The sequence below is a fragment of the Ammospiza caudacuta genome, chromosome 1 (genome assembly GCF_027887145.1).
Source record: "Ammospiza caudacuta isolate bAmmCau1 chromosome 1, bAmmCau1.pri, whole genome shotgun sequence".
Lineage (NCBI taxonomy): Eukaryota > Metazoa > Chordata > Aves > Passeriformes > Passerellidae > Ammospiza > Ammospiza caudacuta.
The window spans coordinates 101,904,880-101,924,643 of NC_080593.1; the positions used below are offsets into that span (position 1 = coordinate 101,904,880).

The 19,764-nt window shown below is 40.2% G+C and overlaps 1 protein-coding gene across 1 annotated transcript in view; it reads left to right on the forward strand.

Annotated features, from left to right (window-relative positions):
• The first annotated feature begins 863 nt into the window (after nt 1-863).
• The window catches only part of SPIRE1 (spire type actin nucleation factor 1), a 126,465-nt gene continuing 107,564 nt past the window's right edge, over nt 864-19,764 (forward strand). The window contains exons 1-2 of the mRNA XM_058803094.1: nt 864-1,056; nt 12,861-12,895. Coding sequence (XP_058659077.1) covers nt 12,890-12,895 — 6 coding nt within the window. The 5' untranslated portion in view covers nt 864-1,056; nt 12,861-12,889. The remainder of the gene's footprint in view (nt 1,057-12,860; nt 12,896-19,764) is intronic.

Consider the following 19,764-nt stretch of genomic DNA (forward strand, 5'->3'; position numbering starts at 1 on the left):
GCTTTCCCGGAGGAAGTGTTTGCTTTGGGAGTGCAGACCCTGTAATTCAAAGGCACGCGCCTTCCCGCTATGAAAGCGGGGCCCTGCTAATATGTTTCGCTGTATCCGTGATGGCGCGGGTTGGCGTCAAGTGCTCAACACTTGGGGGTACAGGGAGTGTCATCCCGCGTCCCGCCGGGCGTTGTTTGTTTCTGGAGGTGGTGGTTCCCAACACCCGGCGCAGAAACAGCGGCCCGGGGGCTGTGGCGGAGTGCCGCACGTCTGTCGGTGTCTCCGGCGGAGCTGGAAGCGGAGGGCTCGGCGGCGCTGCGGGCTCGGTTGCCGTGGCAGCCCCGAGTGAATGCTGTCCGCGCCCGCCATGGCGGCCGTGCCGGCAGGGGGCGCTGCGACGGCGGGCGGCGCCGCGCGGCGGGGGCGGGCGAGGACGAGGACGCCATTGCGTTGCTATGAGCTGTCGCTCCCCCTGCGGCGGCGGCGGCAGCGGGCGGACCGGGCGCCGATCCTGTGCCTGCCTTCCTCCTGACTCCTGCCTGTTTCCTGGCTCCTGCTGCCTGCCGCGCGGGCCAGGCTGTCCGTCCGGCGGCCTGGTGGCACTAGCGGGGCGGAGAGGATGAGCACGGCGGGACCGGGCGGCAGCAGCAGCAGCACAAGCGGCGGCAGCAGCATCAGCGCAAGCAGCAGCATCAGCAGCCGCTGCCGCGGCGGCGGAGCCGCTCACTGAGGCAGGAGCACCGCGGCGGACGCAGGGCATGGAGCCCCAGCCCGGCGCCTCCCGCCCGGCCGCCGACGAGGAGGAGGACGGCGGCGGCGGGTCCGGCGGGCAGCCGGAGGCGCTGTCGCTGGAGGAGATCCTCCGGCTCTACAACCAGCCCATCAACGAGGAGCAGGCGTGGGCCGTGTGTTACCAGTGCTGCGCCTCGCTGCGCGCCCGCGCCCGCCGCGGAGAGACCCCCGCCGCCAGGCTCGGGGCGGCGGCCGCGCAGCTCCGCGTCTGGCGGGACGGCGCCGTCACCCTGGAGCAGGACGAGCCCGATCGGCCGCCCCCGCCCGCCGCAGGTAAGGCCGGGGGGCCACGGGCGGCCACAGCCGGGGGTCGGGCGCCCGTCCCCATCAGCCTTTGTCCGGGACGTGACGGTCCTTCCCGCCCGAGGGTCGCGGTGGGCGGGCGGTCGGCTCCCCTCCTGCCGGGGGCTGTGGGGGGTCTGCGTGCGTGTGTCTGTCTGTGTGTCTGTCTGTGTATGTGTGTCCCTGCGGCATCTCGGTGTCGTGCGTGGAAAGGTAGAACCCCTCTCCTGGGATGCGATCGCCTGCGTGCGGGCACGGGCAGGCGAATGCGGGTCCAGTGTTTTATAATTGCGTCGTCTCTCCCGGTGCGTAATGAATCCCGTGTCATCCGCACACCGGGAGGGAGCGCCGCTCCTGCGGGCTCCCCGCTCCTTGGGCTCCTCCGGCCGGGCCGCGCATCCCGCAGGGGCTCCCGGAGCAGTTGGGCATCAAAAGGCACCCATTAGAAATATATCCATTTAGATGTGTGCTGACACTAAGTAAGTGAGAAAGCCGTGTACAGGGGCTTAGCACCTACCATCTGTTTCGTTAAAATGCCCAGGAAAGCGTATTTTGCATTGGAAAGGAAAATGAGGGCGCATGTCTATTTCTCAGCCTTTCAACGCTTCTGATTTTAAATGTGGAAAGCAGTATTTTTTTGTTGCAAGTAAAGCTCGATTTCTGAAAAGAAATCAAAGATGGGCAGCAGAAGGATGTGGCCAATACATGATGGTATTCCCCAGTATCAGCCTAGTCCACATTCAACGTCACAGAATTTTCCGACAAGACAGAGGTTTCAGCATTTTAAAGTTGCGTGAATCAGAAGGCAGTGGTAAATTCACAAAATGGGATTAATGGAGCCCTCAGCATTTAGAGCACGAATATTATGCCTGGTGTTACAATTTAATGAAGCCTTTTGATACAGTGCCTGTCTGAAAAGTCTTTTGGCAGAGACTTGCAGTAATCCAGTTTGGAGCTAGTGGTACATGCAAATATCAAAATATATTTAGTGGAAGAAAGGACATCATTTAGTTCTGCAATTGTAATGAGTCTAATAATGATTTCCATTTAAATGTGATCTGGTGTGCTTTTAAAATTGTTTTAAAAACCAGGTCTTTGTAATGTTAATTAAATGCCAGACCAGCACCCAGAAATTCCAGGAAAATGCTCTCCTGACCAAGGCATCTGCATGTCACAAGCGCATTGAAGAGTTTTGTGTTGCATGTCGTGTGCTGCTTTTGCTTACAGTCTTTTGAGATGACATCAAGACTTTTTCTTTTCTCTTTCCTATTGCAGGAAATACATTAGTTTACTATGTATTTCTTTCTTTTGTGGCTTTTTTCTTGCTATTGGTGGACTTACCCTAATTCCTCTTGCACAATATCATTACTGGCTGTAGGAGAGTGTTGAATATACTTGGATATAAAGTTCAGGCCCCTCACTTATATCCAGCATGTTTATTTTATGCTAAAGCTTTATTGTGAAAATGTTTTAGTCAACATGTGCTAACCTGTGTATGTTGACACCACATATAAATTTTTGTATGGGTGAGATATTTTTTTTTTAAATATTCCAGCCCTGTCCATTTTTCTTTTTTTTTCACCTTATTAGTGTATGTATTATTTTGTATAACACCACATGTGTGTGTTTATATCTTGAGAATCTTAAAAGAGTGTGTATATGTACCTAAACAAAGATAAGCAGTCTGTGAAGACCTCCCAGGAAAGCAGGAGGCAGAAGCTCTCCCAGGGAGAGTACCCCCTCCAGTGCCTGTAATAGAAAAGGGGAGGCAGGGATTTTGCTGCCAGCTGTCCATGCCTAAAGCATCCTTGGTGAACTCGCTTTTCCATCAGCTGCAGGCTGGTAGGTGCCTGGATTTGAAAAGAGGCAGGATTCCTCCTGGGATACTCTCCCTGCCCCTGGCTTTCCTCATCTTCCTAACTTTGAACAGACTTTGGAAACAGAGGCTGCTCAGCCTCCAAGCTTTCACAAGGGATTTTGTGTGTTCTTTGATTTGTGAAACCTGGAGCAGGTGTTCACTGGAAATTGTTATATATATATGATACATCGCATGTTGGGAGTTCACTATACTGAGTATTGAGGAGCTGACAGAAGGCTTGCTCGTCGTTGGTATCTTTTGATCTCTTCCTATTATTTTCCTTATTGCTCACTGCATTCTCTTTGGATGATGATTAATGTGCTTCCTCAGCCAGTTACAGCTTGAGCCTCTGAAATAGATGTTTGTTTGTAGGCTCCTGTGTTCTCTTTGCACTGGTGAAAGCTTAGGAAGAGCCAGTGCTCTGGCTCTGTGACCTGGGGAGCAGCACAACATGACAGGCCCTGAAGCTGTATGGTTACAGTAATTTTACTTTCAAGATACAAATTAAAGTTCTCTTAGAAAGAAGTACTGATTATGCAGAAACTGATGGTATTTTTCCAAAGCAGTTTCTTGTGAAACAGTTTACCAGTTCATGCGCGATACTTGAAATTCCAAGTAACAATACATAGAAATTGAAGAAAAATGTCCTTGAGATAGGAAAGAGATGAGTTTCGCTGATAGTGGGGCAGAAAAATGCCCTTGGAGTTGAATCACATCCTTAAATAAAACCAGACGGATTTTCAGATCTTTCCAGTTTTATCTATTAATATTTCATTATTTTAAAAAAATACAAGGTTTTGGTTAAAAAGAAGTAAAAATATGAAAATGCTGCCCAGTTGTTCCTTTTCATGTCACCATTGATATCACCTGAATCCCTGACAAGAGGAGGATCAGGAAGGATTCCTGCCTTTGTATTTCAGACAATTTAGATTTAAATGCCTGTGTCAGGAGGTTTGTCAGAGCAATAGGGGTTCTGCGGGTTAATGCTCTCAGTTGTAAAGCTGTTTTGTTCCAGCAATACATAAAAAATGTATAGGTGTAGGTTGATGCATAGGTTTGGATAATTCACAGGAACAAATATTGGCTGTTAGTTTCCATTTTGGTAAACAACAGAATCCAGTGTGGGCAAATAAAGGAATCCCTGAAGAATGGTGTCTTTGGGTAGTGAACATTCGGGCTTTGTCCAGGACTGTGGCAGACGAACGATGTGATCAGTCACGCCTGTCAGTGGCAAACGCAGTCATGTCACAGAGTTTGCTCTACAGATGCACATCAAGCCATGTTTTTACAGAGCGATATGAACCTTTTTACTTTTCCAGAACCAAAGTAAGAAAGAAAGAAAGATTTTGCATGAATATGCAAAATAAACATAAAGCTCACTGTGGTTGTCTTAGTGACATCTAAATGCCACAGAAGTGTGGGTTGCTTCAAAATACCCATGGTGGAATTGGAGACACAGTGTAGAATTTATTTTGACTAATGGGTGCTTTAGCAGTCTTTGTGACTTGCAATTTATATGAAAAGAGCTAATGGTGGCATCCAGTAAAGTGTCAGATGCAATAAAAAATAACTTCTGAATGAGCTAAAACGTTTGGGGTAAACATGTAGTTTGACTCCTCCAAGCTTTCTTCTTGCAGAACCTCATTTACACATGTTTTTATAAACCTGAAGCAGTAATGAAATGATTGATAGAAGAGCAGAAAACCCACACAAGAGCTGGCAGCTGACATTATGCCCAGGATCTGGGGGCACCAGGATACTCTAGGGTGCTAGAGGCTGTTTCACTGGGGCTGTGTCATTGCTGCAAGCTGGATAAGGAGCTCTTGCTTTTCAGCACATAGGCTGTGCCACCTCCTTCTCAGAGGTGGGAAACAGAAGAATTTTGTGGGTGAGTGAGTTTGGTAAAATGAGGGTTTTCCCTGCGTGTTTTGTAAGTGCCAGATCCCTGGCTTAGCAAAGGTGGCCACTGACTTTGGGCATTGCACTGAGCTCCTGAAGAGAAACAGGCCATGGGGATCTGGGAAGGTGGCAAAGAAGGATACTTTGAACACTGAGTTGGGCTCACTTCCAGCTGTTGGCTGTTCAGGGCTGACATAATTGTGGCTCTTCTTGGCCTTCATCTCCCTTCCAAGACCCTGAGCTGTGGGTAGTGTCACTGCCCCTTCTTTTGCCTCGTCCTCCAGCCCTAAGAGAGAAAGCACACAGGGAAATTACTGCTGGTCTTACCAGAAGCAAGTACTATGCAGATTTTTCTCTTGGAAATCTGCCAGGTGTTCAGCAGGAGGGCATAATGCATGGAGTATTCTGGCTTTGAATCAGAAAGATCACAGAGAAGTTGACTGCGTGGTGGCTTTCATGGGACTTGGAGGGCTCGGGGTGAGACATGCTGGAGAAGAATAGTTTATGTTGTCTTGGCAGTTTTAATGACTTCCATGTCCCTCTTACATCCTTGTGTGCCCAGGTTTTGGAAAGCAAGAATAGAGACACAGGATGAATAAATGCAATTTGACTTGTGTGCATGAAGACATTCTTATGTGTCAGTCTCTGGTGGATTACTGAAAAAAATATGCATGATTTTTAGTGGAAAATGGATGTACTACCATTTTTCTTCTAATTTTGTTGACCCTTTTAAAAGATGATGGTGGGAGTAGCCTTTCTTGATGCTGAAGTTTTGAAAGAGGTGTTGCTATGAATATTGCTAAAATAAATAGTACCTTTAGTATGAAGACTTAATTATGTTTGGAATCTAAATCTAATTCAAGGATATTCAGAAACATCTGCATTTAAGAATAGTAAGGCTTGATGTATTGAGCCTGACTTTCTTGTGTGAGAGTTTTAAGATAGATGCCTATATAGGTATTTTAATATTGGATGTCAAGTAGGAAGAAAATACTACTAGACAGCAGAGAGGAGGCTCAGTGAGCTGATGCTTTTATCTCTTCTTGCTCTACTGATCTGTGGAAGAGAGAAAGCTTAGGCCTTATTTATGCCAGGCTTTCTGTCATCAGTGTGGTTCCCAGTACGTAAGCACAAACTGGAAGGCTTCCAGTCATGGCTCATATGGATGCATCCCATGCACTGGGGGTTACATGGGCTCTTTGTGAATATCAGCAGATGCTGGGCATCCTATTGTAGGCAATTCTGGTAGGGGAGGACAAAATAAGCAAAGAAAAGATCTCAGCATAACACAATAATGTATTTGTTTTTTTAAAAAAAGTGCATATTTCAAATGCCTGCACAAAAGAAATGGAAGGAAATTGTCAACAGGGATAAATGACCTTGTTTGCCTATATTTTTAGGGAGAAATGCTGAAGATGGTAAATATGCAGTGAACGAATGAACTCTGATTTGGTGTTGTCTAAAAATTGCATTTATTCCTAAGGAAAACATTGAAATTTGAACTTAAAAAGAAGAACTTTGAGGAATTGTGGGCCCCTGATATTAATAATGACTTCGAGTAAAGATAAGACTTTCACAGAGATTTTCTTGTCTAATGCAGTAAAAATGTTGCTTTCAAAAGGAAAATGGAATTTTAGTTGTCATTGTTAACAGCAGTTGAAGAGAAGAGTGAAAAATGAGACATCTGCCATGATGTTTTGGAGACTTAATATCATGTCCCTGTGGGGCATTGCTGGAGAAAGAACAAAGATGCTTTTTCACGGGAGGTGTGGAATAGGTAATGGGTAATGGGGTCCAGCTCCAGGGCTGGCTGAGGTGATAGTTTACCCCACAGTGCCCAGTGAGAGGTGATGGATGGGACTGGGGGAGCACAAGCAGAGCTTTGAGAAGGAAAGTAGCAGTGTATGTGACATAGGGGAAGAGAGAGAGAGAGAGAGAGAGAAAGAGAGAGAGCCTTGAACAGGATGATTCAGAGCAGGACAGGATCAGAGTCACAGGCAGTGCAAATGACCTGCACAGCAGCAGAGCTGTGGATGAGTCTTACCCAAGCCTGACTGTGTTTGCCAAGTGTGCAGTAGGAATGTTGCAGCTATAAGAGGATTAAAGGTATGTAACATCCTGCATCCATGTTGGCAATGAACATGAAAGTGGAGGAGCTTTTTCATAATACCTGTTAAAAAGAAACTGAGGAGTGTTTGCTCTTTGTTTCTGAATTAGTTTATCACATTACAGCATCAGATGCAATAAGGAGACAATGTTGTTTTATTCCTGATAAAACCTTAAAACAGCTTGCATGACACATGCAACTATGATTGCATTACTGTATTTTATTAGTGTGCACTTTAAGAGGAACAAAAGGAGATGAGTAGCTTTGTATAGTGCAAAGACATAGCTGAGGTAAAGATATAAGAGAACTCCTTTTTCATTTACTCGAGAGAGTTTATTAACAGCTGGTGACAGTTCTTAACAGATCCAATAGTGCTGAGTTATCAGTGTAGAAAAGCTGTAACCTGCTTGAAGCTCTGGATCCATCAAAAATGATGGGAGAAAGTGCTGATGGCTTGAATGGAGTCACAGTTCTGCCAGGAGCACACAGATGTATTGAATGAGCAGGCAGTTGGGTAGCTCTGGGAAAAATTAGAATATGATCAGAGTAACAGAAATTTTAAAAAATAAAAATCAAGACCCGTGAACTCTGGGAATTCACGCTCTTTTTTGGGAAGAGTTGATACCTGTACAGGCCTGAGGAGAATGAATGCAGTTTCTGTATTTATTTATTATGCATCTACAGAAGAGATTGGCAGCTATAAATGGATTCCAGCAGTACCTGGAGGTGCAGAACTGCCACAGTATTTATCTTAGAGTAACAAAAATTGATGTGATCCCAAGGAAAACTTACAGGTTTGCTGAAGAGAGCAAGAAAAACAGAACACAGAAAGATCCTGTGTTGATCACAGCCTTGTGTAGAATAGAAATGAGACAAGACAATGAACATGTAATTATATCTTAGGAAGTAGCACTAAGGTAGCATGGATTTGTTAGTTTGCAATTTAAAATATTTTTATTTAAAAATCTAGCAGGTTATTAATACAGAAGACCTCTTAGTCATTACCTTTACGTTGTGCAATAGACAAAAAGTGTCTATGACTGTTCAAAATGAGGAGTAGCTGCCATGAAGTGTTAAATGGAGAAAATAGAAAGCATGAAAAAAAGATTGACACAGGGGAGGAAAGTCCTGATTGCCACTGGTCTAGAAACCTCTCTTAAGATTTTTCCTTGTACTCTCCTAAAAATTTTACAGTTTTCTCTTTCCTAAGCAGAAAAATGAGGCCTATAATTACTAAGTCATCAGCTGTAGTCTGATACAGAAATCATGAGTCATAGCCAAAAAGCCACAAGCTCTGAAATGTCATCCCATTTCTTGTTGCCTTCTAATTACAGTTTAAAGAAGGATTTGTTGATCCTCAAAGCCTAAGTATTTTTCTTAAGCACTTGGGTCTCTGTGCTTCCTGCTCACAGGGGGTCTCTACCTCTCCTAATCCAGTCTCCTTCCTTCCCCTTCCTCATGTTCTTGCTCTTTTTGACCTTCTTCCTTGCATCCTGATGTGTCTTACTCCTACATATCCTTTGCCTATATTTGTCTTTATAATTTTCACTTTTTTTCCTGTTTCTTTTTATCTTACAAGTTTTCACTGTCTTTCCTCAGTTTTGCTCACTTCTCCTACATCAATGTTTTCCTCTCCATTTAATTACAAATCCCATTCTTTGCATATTTATCTCTTTTCCTTCTGTGACGTGATTGCCTTTGCTTTCTTCTTCCATTCCCTTTCCTTTTATTGGTGCTCATCTTGACTCTTGTATTGATGAACTTGTCATTTTTGGTAACTAATGTGACCAGTTTCAGATTAGTTACAAAATCTCCAGTTTTTGGTAATTCCAAAGTTACCAAAACTCCAGTTTCTGGATGTTTAAATGTGAGTCTGAACTTCTTTTTATTTTTTTACTTGAAGAATCCTCATTCTCTTAAGGGCAAAGAAGAGCTCACTACTGTAGCTACAGTGCCTCTTGAAGATATAAAAGCTAGAAAGCAAATACAAATTCAGTTTATTGTTAATTTGGGGGGCATGACTAAAGACTGTTCAACTCAAGGAGCTGAAGTCAGTGACTCTCATGTTCTTCTTGCTCCCTTTCCCTGGGTTAGCCCTTATGTTCTTTCTTCATCCTCTTCTTACTCTGTCCTCCAGTGCATACAGGCAGTGTCTGTCATTCCTGAGGGCAACTTGAGTTCTGTTGTTGTAGCAGCAGCAGCTTGATTTCACTCCAAACCTGCAGAAGTGATCTGTGACATTTAATTATGTTAATCTTCAGCACAAAATAAGTTTCAGGTTTGTTGCCAATATGTGCATCAGCCACAATGTTGCCAGAAAAATCAGTGCTCATCATTTCAATTCTGGAAGAAGCTGTCTTGAAGGAGCTGCCTGTGGATGTGAGCAGAGGAGTCTGAGACACCAGAGGAAGGCTAGGGAGATGCTCTGAGCTGCAGGTCTCTTAGACCAGCTGGTTATAGCTGAAATGGTGCCTCTGTGTGATTGTGGTGTCACATCACTAAAGTCCACTCACTAGCTTGGTTTTTCTTCAGATAGAGGAGTGCAGATGGGTTGGCATATCCCACAAGCTGTCCTACAAATACCCTGGGTCAGGCCATTGTAACACACTCAGTTATCTCTGTTGCTTTTGAAACTCAGTCTAATGTGTGCTTCTTACCATTGGTGGGAGTACAGGGAGCTCCTGCCTGAAGGGGTGAGACAGTCTTCCCTGGTGCTTGAGGAAAGTTTGTCATGACTCCTCTTGCTGAGAGTTTGACAGAAGAATACTTTTCAAATAAAAATTTTGAAGAAAAAAAAAATGAATGTGAAGGTTTGGGGTTTCTTTTTGATTTTCTTTTTTCTGTCAAATGTGTCTCTCTGAAGACTGTTTTTAGAAATACAGGAGACCTCCAAGTCACTTTCCTTCTTTCAAAAACTCTTCAGTTTTTTCATTTCAACAAACTGAGAGTGAAAAATGATCTAATTTTCCAAACCATAGTTTGTTAATAAACTGCAGTTGACAGTTAAAGTTGTGCTGTTTACTAGTAATGAATGCATTAGCTTTTATTTGAAAACTGTCATGGAAAATTACTGGTGAATATTTTTTGGCAGTAAAAGTGGTAAAAATGCTGCACAGATGAGTATCTAGTTGAATGGTTCTGAAGTCTGGAAAAGTCTCTATATTAAGAATCAGCAGCTGGAAGAGTTTTTTAAGGCTTTACCTGTTTACTAGAGAAGCATTTCATCCTGCTTGCAGACAGAGACTGTTCTATGATTTATGGGGAATTTTTTTTTCTCCAGTGCTAATGAAGGGAGTGTGACCCTTAGGCTACATTTACCAGTTACTGCTTTTTCAGTCATGTCAGCTGAAGAGAGAAGAAATTTCTACTCCCAGCCACTATAGATAAATAGTGCAAATAAATTGGCTTGCAGAGGCCATGTGAAAGCAAATTCATTTCAGTCTTGATAGATGCGTGTGAGTGCATTAACAGTATTGTTAATGATCTCTACAGAAATGTAGTAAATTCCCAATGGAGGGAGTCCACAAGTGACTGTGAACAGCTTTGGGAAATCTGCTAAGTGTATAGCTGGTCTCAGGGTACAGAGGCACATGGAATGGTTAATAATTACCATAATGCAGTGTATATTAAAATGTTGTAAGTCAGTCACTTGCACCAGCTAGGATACTGTCTGGGTGCATGAAAGACTTGTTATTCCCCCTTCCTGCCCCAGCACATGCAGTCATGACAATACTACTGGTGTTTAAAATACTGGTGTAAATAGGTATAAAAAGTTGAATTTAATAATAAACAAAGGCACTCCAGAGTTTGAGTGCTTTTCCTTGAGGAACAACTTTCCTGGAAGTTTATCAAAGGAGCTGCAAGATAAGCTTCTTGCTGTTACTTTCAGAAATTCAATTTTGTCTTGTTTTGATCCAGGCTGATTTATTTGTTTCCTGTGCTTCAGGACTTGTTTGGCACTTCTGCTAAAAGGATGTTCATAGGGTCTCAGCTCTGCTGTGAGTTGCAGCAATGAGTGCTTGGTGCTACTCAGAGGATCTATGCACAGCTTGGCTCCTGTTCCCTTAGACCATAGGAGATCCAAGTCTGAATATCTTAAACTATCAGTGATTGCAAACATTGGTGGCCTAGTGTCTCCACTGCATTGCTATAGGTTTAAAACTTGTACTTTTTAATGAAGTGGTAATTTTTAAGTAATGTCTTTTTAAAGACAGCATGTGCTTTTTTCTTCCCCTGTCTTGACTACATTTCTCTGAATTAGACTTCACAAAAGTAGCACCTAATATTAATAAATCTGCTAATAATCCTAGCAGTTAAAAAACATTCTCAGCAAATTTCCCCTGCTTGTAGTTTGTAACAATCACGTGAATGTTACCATTTTAAACACCAAAAAATTTACTATGTGGATCTGAAAGTGAGTGAACCAGAGGTACCAGTCCTTTTTAAAAGATAATACAGGATCCAAAAGCCTTTTAAAGTCACTCTTTGCTCTTGGTTTTGAAGTCATACACCAGTGCTAAGCATTAGCTTGCTTTGGCAACAGTTCTAAAGGAAAGTAAACAACTTTCACTCTGTTAGGTGAGTGTTCCCTATTAATTCAGGATGTGTTTAACCTTTAGTTTCAAAGGGAAGGTGACCAGTTCTGTATGAAAAATGAGTTTTTTCTGTGCAGGTGACTCTTCCCAGCGCTGAGTGTTTTGCATGCCATTCACATTTGTCATATGAAGTCAGTGGGATCACTCCTCTGTGCAAGCATTATGCCAGCCAGTTGGTTGAGCTTCCTTGGGCTTGTCAGCCAGTCTGATGAAATAGTCCTTCCCGTTATAGGTACAAATCACAGGCTTTTCCAAACTACTGCAGTAAATCCTTCCTAATCATCACCTGAACGTGTGCTCTTCAAATACACATGCACAGTCAAGCAAATGGATCCTATTCTGGTTTTTGAGTACATGAGATCTCAGAATTCTGTCATGCATTATGTAGGCTCTATGCTATTGGGTCCAAAGCTGCAAATTGCAAACCAGCAGTGTGAATGCAATGAAGCTGAAAAGCTAAGACAAAAATTTTATCATTTTATATCCGTATGTTTTGAAATGAAAGTTTTGGGTAGATCCCCTTTCACATAGATAGATTTCTGTGGAACAATTAAATTCCTTGAATAATTTTTTTCCAGCAGGAAGTCATCCTGTCAGCGTTCCATGACCCTACTTTGATAAGGATTATTAATACAAAATAATAAACCTTCTGCGTTTAGTGACATGATGCTTTCCTAATGCACTGTGAAATTTCAGTCTTCTTTTGGCTAAGCTGTCAAGCCACTTTGGTATAAAACTGTTTTGTGTTTCTGAAAACTGAGATTTCAATTTAAACAGTTCAGAAACTCAATTTTTCTTTATTATGCAAATTCCTAAGTGATGTTTCTGAACTCAGAGGAAATGCAAAAATTGACAAGTGGGACGTAAAAAATAGTATAGTAATGTTTTAACTTTAATTTGTTTGAACTTCATATATCTGTTGAACTCTTTGAAATCCCAGAAGTATCAGATGAAACAGTGGCTTTTCCCCAGTTTATGAATTAATGCTGCTTATTCTCTTGAAATAACTATTTGCTACTGCTTAATTTAAGCCAACATGTTTTCATGTTCCCTCCATGGCTAAACATCAATCATATGATTTAAATAATGAAACCAGGCATTAAAGACACATCTTTTTAAAAGCCAGCATTGTAAAGGATCCAAAGAAAAATCTTACAGGGTAGGGCCTTCTTGTTGTTAATACTAGGATGCATATATAATAAAAACATTATTGAAATGTGTGATTCAGGTAAGACAAGGAATATTTGGCAATTACTCAAAAAAGAAAAGTGACTCAACTTTTTAGTTTTGTTCTTCCATTGTCTCTTTATCTGAAAACTTTTTTTTTCTCTTACAGATAAATCAGGCCGTTTACACTGCACAGAAATGGAGGTAAGAGAAGTACTTTGTGTTCTCTCTTAGTGGTGATTTAACTCAGCCCTTTCTCATTAACTTGTAGTGTAGATGTAGTATGCTTACAGAGTGGAGTTATCATTGCAAAGTTGTAATGTTTATTGTATTTATGACTTTCACTGGCAGCTGATAAGTGTGTCTTAATATGGGATATTTAGTCTCATGTTCAAAAACACAGGAAAAAAGGCTGTGTGGTTTTTTAAAAGATTAAAGATTTGTGATGCAGCCAATGTAATCTCATTTGATATTAATCTCTTAAAAACATATGTGTATTTTAAAGGATATTTAATGTAGGTAATTTCTGTTGGATACATTATTCTGTTATACTTACTTTAGAAAGGACTAATCAGTCATGGAATGAATACTTAGTGTTTATGGAATGGCTTGGTGATTTTTCACAACCTGAGAATTTGGGTGGAAGCAGAGAATACAAGTGATCTCAGGATTGCTTGTTCATTTAAAAGCATCCTGATTTCAGATACTTTTGGCATGACCTTTAATTTATCACTCGGCAATGTTTTGGGGTCCAAGAAATAATGTTATATGTCTTGCTGGGGTAACAACAGAAACACAAATCCACTTAAATCTGCTTGATTTATATCTTGACTGTTATTTAAATCTGTATATTTGTTACTGAACTGTGATTAGATTTAATCCAGGACTGAATGCAAAACTAAGTAGAACATCTATTTGAACAAGATGCGAACTCATACTCTAATTTTTATTATCATACAGAGTAAATAATACAGTCTACTCAAATAAAGTTTTCCAGCAATAAATACAATTTCTGTGTCCTTTGCAGGGCAGCCTTTTCTCACTGCCTTTGAACTTTGTTTGAAATGTAAAACTGAGTTTTCACTGCAACTGTTCCATCCGTACCTCAGGCTGAGCCTGGAGATGGGACAAGTGGTGGAGGGTCTTTAATTGGCGGCTTGTCAGCGTTCTCATCAATAATGAATGTGAAGGTGACAAAGTACTGTTACCAAGTGGTTTATTCATAGATAAACTGTGCAGGATGATGGCTGGCTATAATGAAAAAATGAAAGACCAGCTAATTCAACTACAGATGGTAAAATGCTAAGGCTATCCAGGTGTTTTCAAGTATTATTAATAACAATAAAACCAGAAATGTTCTTCCTGCAGAATACTGTGTAAGGAGTAATTCATAACAGAGAGAAGTACAGAAATTGGAAGTAGGCATGTTTTATTGCTTTGTGTGGTTTGGTTTAAACAAATGCATCCTGCATTTGTTTCAGGATTTACAAAATCTCAGTTCACAAATCTAGTGCCTTATTTACAAATTATAATCTAGTGTGTCGAATGCTTTACCTAGTAAATATGTTTACAATTTTGCTTGTGTTTTTTAAAAGGAAGACAATCAGAGGCCCTAATATTAAAAATACAGATAATATACCACTGTTAAAATGTTTTTAACAAAATATAAAGTCCTTCATTTTGGGAAGGTAGAAGTGTTATTGCTTCAAATGGAAATGTCTAGTAAGAGTCAGTTCAATATGCTATATTCAATCTTCCATGGGAAAAGAGTTTTCTAATTTTGATCTTCTAAAAGTATATTTGTTGATAGTTGAAAAGCAGATTGGAGCTTCCCATGAGACAGAGGCTTCACTTTAGAATGTCTCTAATAAGCAGCAGTGTGACCATTATCCTATTGACTCCTCTCTTTATCTTTGTCATTTTGAAGGAGGCTGTGAAGGAGTCAGTGACTTTTTTCACCTCCAAAATTCCTTTGGGGTTGCAGCGTTAGACTTGAAGTTGATGATGTTTGTGTTTTTTAGAACTAGGAATTCAGCAGAGACAGCTCATCTCTCTTTTTTTTTATTCCTGTGGCCTAAATGAACATACTAGGATATGTGGGAAACTTCTTCAAATCTTAATGAATGACAATCATAACATTTTTTTTACAAAACATAATCTATCCAGAATTGGGACAACTTTTATTTCAAGCCAGCAATATGAATGGTGTGTCTAGTTCAGAGTCCAGGTGCTATAGCCATAATAGGAGGATGGGAGTAAGGAATAAGGTGACCTTGTTTAATCTGCACCTGCCTATAACTCTGTTATGTACATAAAGATAGTGCTCCTTAGTCATCTCAGCCGAGGTGGTGAAATTATATAAAATATGCCAGCCTCATTTGTAAATATTTAGTGCTCACATAGAAAGTATTCTGTGAATGTGAAGTGATTCATATGTAGGAGGGTTTAATTGCCATCTATTTGAAAAGACCCACCTAAGTGAGCACAGGCCTGTTGTGTGTGATTAATGCAGTTAACCAGGACGTGCGCTAACACAGAGACACACGCAACCTCTCATGCTGTTTAAGGGTCAGAAGGGAATTAAAAAGCCTGTCCCAAACAATGGTGAATAAATTACTCAACACCATTCAGTCCAAGTCAAATCACAGAAGGAATCAATTGTAGAAGTGTTCTGTGGAGACTGTGTGCTGTCTATGCAAATTCTATTCATGAGCCCTCGGTATCACTATTAAAAATCTTAATGTATATTGAAAATCACAGTACTTATCTATGGAGCTAATTTTTTTTATCCTTTTCATTAGAAACTTGAAGGATTGACTGTATTTTAGATAATAATTCAGGGGAATAAATATACAGCTTATAAGAATACAGCGTTCACTGTCATACAAATGCGAATATACCTGTTAGTTCAGTGTATTGATGCAAATAAAATTAACCACCTGTCTCATGCAGATGAAAATGAGAACAGGTATTTAATAGCGCAGAATATTAGGATTTCAAAAGAGGTGTCATAATTTTGCATTAAAAGCCATGCCACACCTGTATTAAAGTGTGTTGCCTGCTCATAATTCAAACAGTGTAAAATGTGTATTTAGCATATGGTAATATCTAGGGTTCATATTTTTATCCTTGTTGAGTGTAAACAAAAGTAACATTCTGATTGAAGAGTAATTGCTGCAGCAAACAATCCTTGTCATGCACAGTAATAGTCACTTTGTTCTCCTTCCTGGGCATTAACCTTATAGTGACAAGGGAGAAGAGGGCAGGCAAAAACGTTTGAGAATAATTTCTTTTCGTAAAATATGAATGCATGTGACTTCCATCAAAATAAGTTTTCATTGCGTACTGAAAAAATAAAATTCTCTGTCGAAGGTTGGTTACAAATCTGGTAATTCTATGAAAGCTTTTGATTCCTTTTGCTTTTAAGAGGAAAAATTAACAAGAGCTCTGAACTACCTTCTAGAAGCCAAAGCAGAATCATGCATCTTTTCTTGCAAGCATTAATTTGTGCTTAAGCATTATGTGGCAATTCTGATAAGTGAAGCACTCATCCCTTGCTGATGGAATTATCTCGCAGAGAAGCTGCACTCTAGCCTTTGAGGGACCTGTTATTTTAGATACCCGAAAGCCCATTATGCTTGTTCATTGATGTGGGGGTTCTCTGGCAAGCAGTCTGACCTCCACATTTTCCTGAAATACTCCATAGTTGCAAAGAAGCAGCTTAACAGACACTTAATTAAATAGCAAACGTACAAAAAAATAGAGTTTAGGTTTTGACCTTCAGTGTTTTGTAATGAGCTGCTTTTTCAAGAGGAGCTTTGCCTTTTTGTAATTTGTATAAGTTTCTAGCACATCAGGAGGAGATTTATCTTGGAGAAAAACGGATTTCTGATTTTTACTTGCCATAAGCTTGACACATTGCGTTTTTCATTCGGCAGTTTCATTGGGAATACACAGCAAATATTGGACTGGAGAACTAATAATGTATTTGACTAAGCTGATTTAGTGATAGTCAAATCCTGCCATCTGTCCAGAGTTCTTGAGGAGAATGTGGCTGTTCCTTGTAAAGGCTTTGTAATTTTGCTGTATATGATGTGCCTTTATTAATCTACATGCCTTGAAGTCACACAGGATTTATGATGAAATCTCCATTCCAGAGATACCACTGATAAACCTTTCAATCAACTGGGGAAGAGTCCAGAGGCAGTTTCAGCCTTTGGTCTTCTGACAATTTCAGATAATGGCTGTTGGAAAACTAGGTCTTACAGTAACTTGGGCCCTTCCAGAGAACATTTTGCCTGCAAAAACACAAATAATGAAGCATAAAGCATGGAGTTAAATGGCATTGGTGTTTATTTGAGATTTTCGGGGTTTTCTTGATTTTGTTTTTTTTTTTTTGTTTTTTTTTTTTTTTGTTTTTTTTTTTTTTTTTTTGTTTGGTTTTTTTTTTTTTTTCTGTGGTTTTTTTTTTGGGCTTTTGGTAACTACAGAATTCCCTTTTTTTTCATGGGATGAGATGGAAAAGTCTGTAACTGTAGATTATATGAATCTCAAAGAGGGCTCAGGGTTTTGGAAGAGTAAGATAATTTTTACAGAACCCTTCCTGTATAAATTCTATTGAATTGTGCTTGAGAAGATACCCATCTAATCAGAAGCATGCTAGCACACCTATGGCAGCAATCATATGTACTCATTGATAGCTATCATATCAATTAGCTTTAAGGTGCTATTTTTTGAGTAAACCAGTGCTGGTGGATATGTTTGCCTGTCTGTTCAGACCAAGAGACTAATTTGATTGCTCATTCAAACTGGAAGAAAAAATTAAGCTTTAGATGTTTGCATACCAACAATTTAACAGCCCTTTGTGTTGTCCTTCTTTGTTGTTATATAATATATATAAAAGAAAGACAAGTTTAGAGTATGAGTATGAAATAGCAATGCTGTCTCATATCTTTTTTTCTGCTAAATCTCTTGAAGCCGCCTGAGATTGTATAACATTTTCCTATGAACTCTGCTGTGTATGAATTTTCTGTTGGAGATGCTGTGTTTTCCTACCTCTTTGCTAATTTCCAAAAAGTTAATAGTCAAAGCACAATAACATAAGGAGCATTCTGTGGATGAATAAAAGAGGATAATAGTGTGGTTGCATGGTGGGGGGTTCTTTGTTATTGCTTAAAGGACTTTGCCTAGGGCAGTGCTGAAACTGAGGTAAAATACACCCTGGAGATCAGTAAGTTCAGTTTCAGTGATAAGTTTGACCTGATAGCTTTAGCTTTTGGATCTGCAGGGGACAAACTCCAACTCAACCCCTATTCTGGAATGTCTCTGTTCACTCAGAAGTTCAACACCCACAATATAAGAAGTGCAGGAGATACACAGATGATGAGAATAAAATATGTAAAACATAGGTTAAATGACAGATGAAAAGCATATAAAGCAGTTCGATCTCTGAAGATTTCCTGTTGTTTACATCTCTTCTTTCCCTGCACCACTTCACTCCACACAGTGCTTACTTGCAGTGATAACTTTAGGAATACTGAATAGGTTCAGTTTGGTGTTTGATTTTTTGAAAGCCAAAGAAAATGAGTCTTTAGAGAATTTTTGGGTTTTTTTCAGATGAGCAAGGAGCACTGTAGTGGGCTGGTTAAGTATATTAACATAATATAGCATTCATTTTTTGATACATTTTTTCTTCCATATTCTGCTTTTGATGTTGTAGGACATGAGTAACATCCTTGGACTGAAGTAGATATTCACAGTGTTTCATGAAGAGATTTGGATTTTTTTGTTTTTGTAAAATATTACAGTTTAATCTTAAGAGAGAAGGTTGTTCAAGCAGACCTTTTGTGTCTATGTGTTTCTAACTAATGTCTAATTTTTTTACATTTCTGTGTGACTGGGTTTAGAGGCTCTCTAACATAAAGTTCCTTGAAAATCTAAGCAGCATTATTTCAACAATAACATGCGTTACTGGCCATGGCTAATTTTACACAGCTAAGATAGCCTAATTGCTTGTTAATCAGTTTTGAATTTGGTCAGTGGTCAAAGAAGACAGGACCTCAATGGACCTAAACACTTTATTTCACTTCATCAGTTCAGTTACGAGGCACTGGTTTCCCAATTTAAAAGCAAATGTTGTTTTAAATTTAGGCATTAAGAACTTGAGGTAAAGATTGAAAGACAGTTGTTTTCAAAATGTGAAGAGATTCAAAGTGAGAAAAATAGTTGTTTATGAATAAGGCGAATTCAGAATACTCTCAGCTGCTTTGTTAAATACACCTGTGCTCTTCTTTCGAGTGATAACTTATTGAGTCATTCTAACATTCCTTCTTTGAATGCACTTAGAAATATTGATCTAGTTCATCTAAACAATTGTTGTATGAAGTAGATAATGTTTTGACATTTAAATTCTTGTTAGTCACTTTATACTTCACATGTATTAGACCTTTAGCAATTTATACTTAAGAAAATAACAAATCCTTATGAAAGGCTTTTTTTTAAATGCAGCTTTAGCTGACCTGATGCAGATAAACGCATGGAATTTTTAATGAACAAATAGACAGCGCTCCTAATCTTTATTTGGTCTTCAGTCTCTCTTGCTGCCTTCTGTTTTTTTCTCTCTCTGATATACATTTTCAGTTGGTCAATAACAGGAGAGGTCATGGTGGTTACTTCAGAAATTCCCTGTAACACTGTCTTCAAGCATTCAAATACCATAAGGCTTATTCTTGCATGCAGTGAGATCAGCAGAAAACAATCTGTTGAAAGTAACATGGGGGGTTTTTTTATTAGTTTCTCGGTTTTAGTACATACATACCCAAATAACTACATTTTTTTCTTTGCACTTCTATGACTAAATGTTTTTCTTCACAGGAACATTTATCATGTAGCTTTTTATTGAAATCTCTTGACCTGAGAAGTTGAAGCATTGAACAAAGCAAGATTTGCAGTGGAGTTGTGAGAGTGTGCAGCACTGCATGCTTTCTTTGGCACAGATGATCCTGACTTGGTCTTGGGGCTCACTGAGGCAAAAGGGGGTTTTGTTAGTTTTGTACTTGCTTTTGTTTGATTCG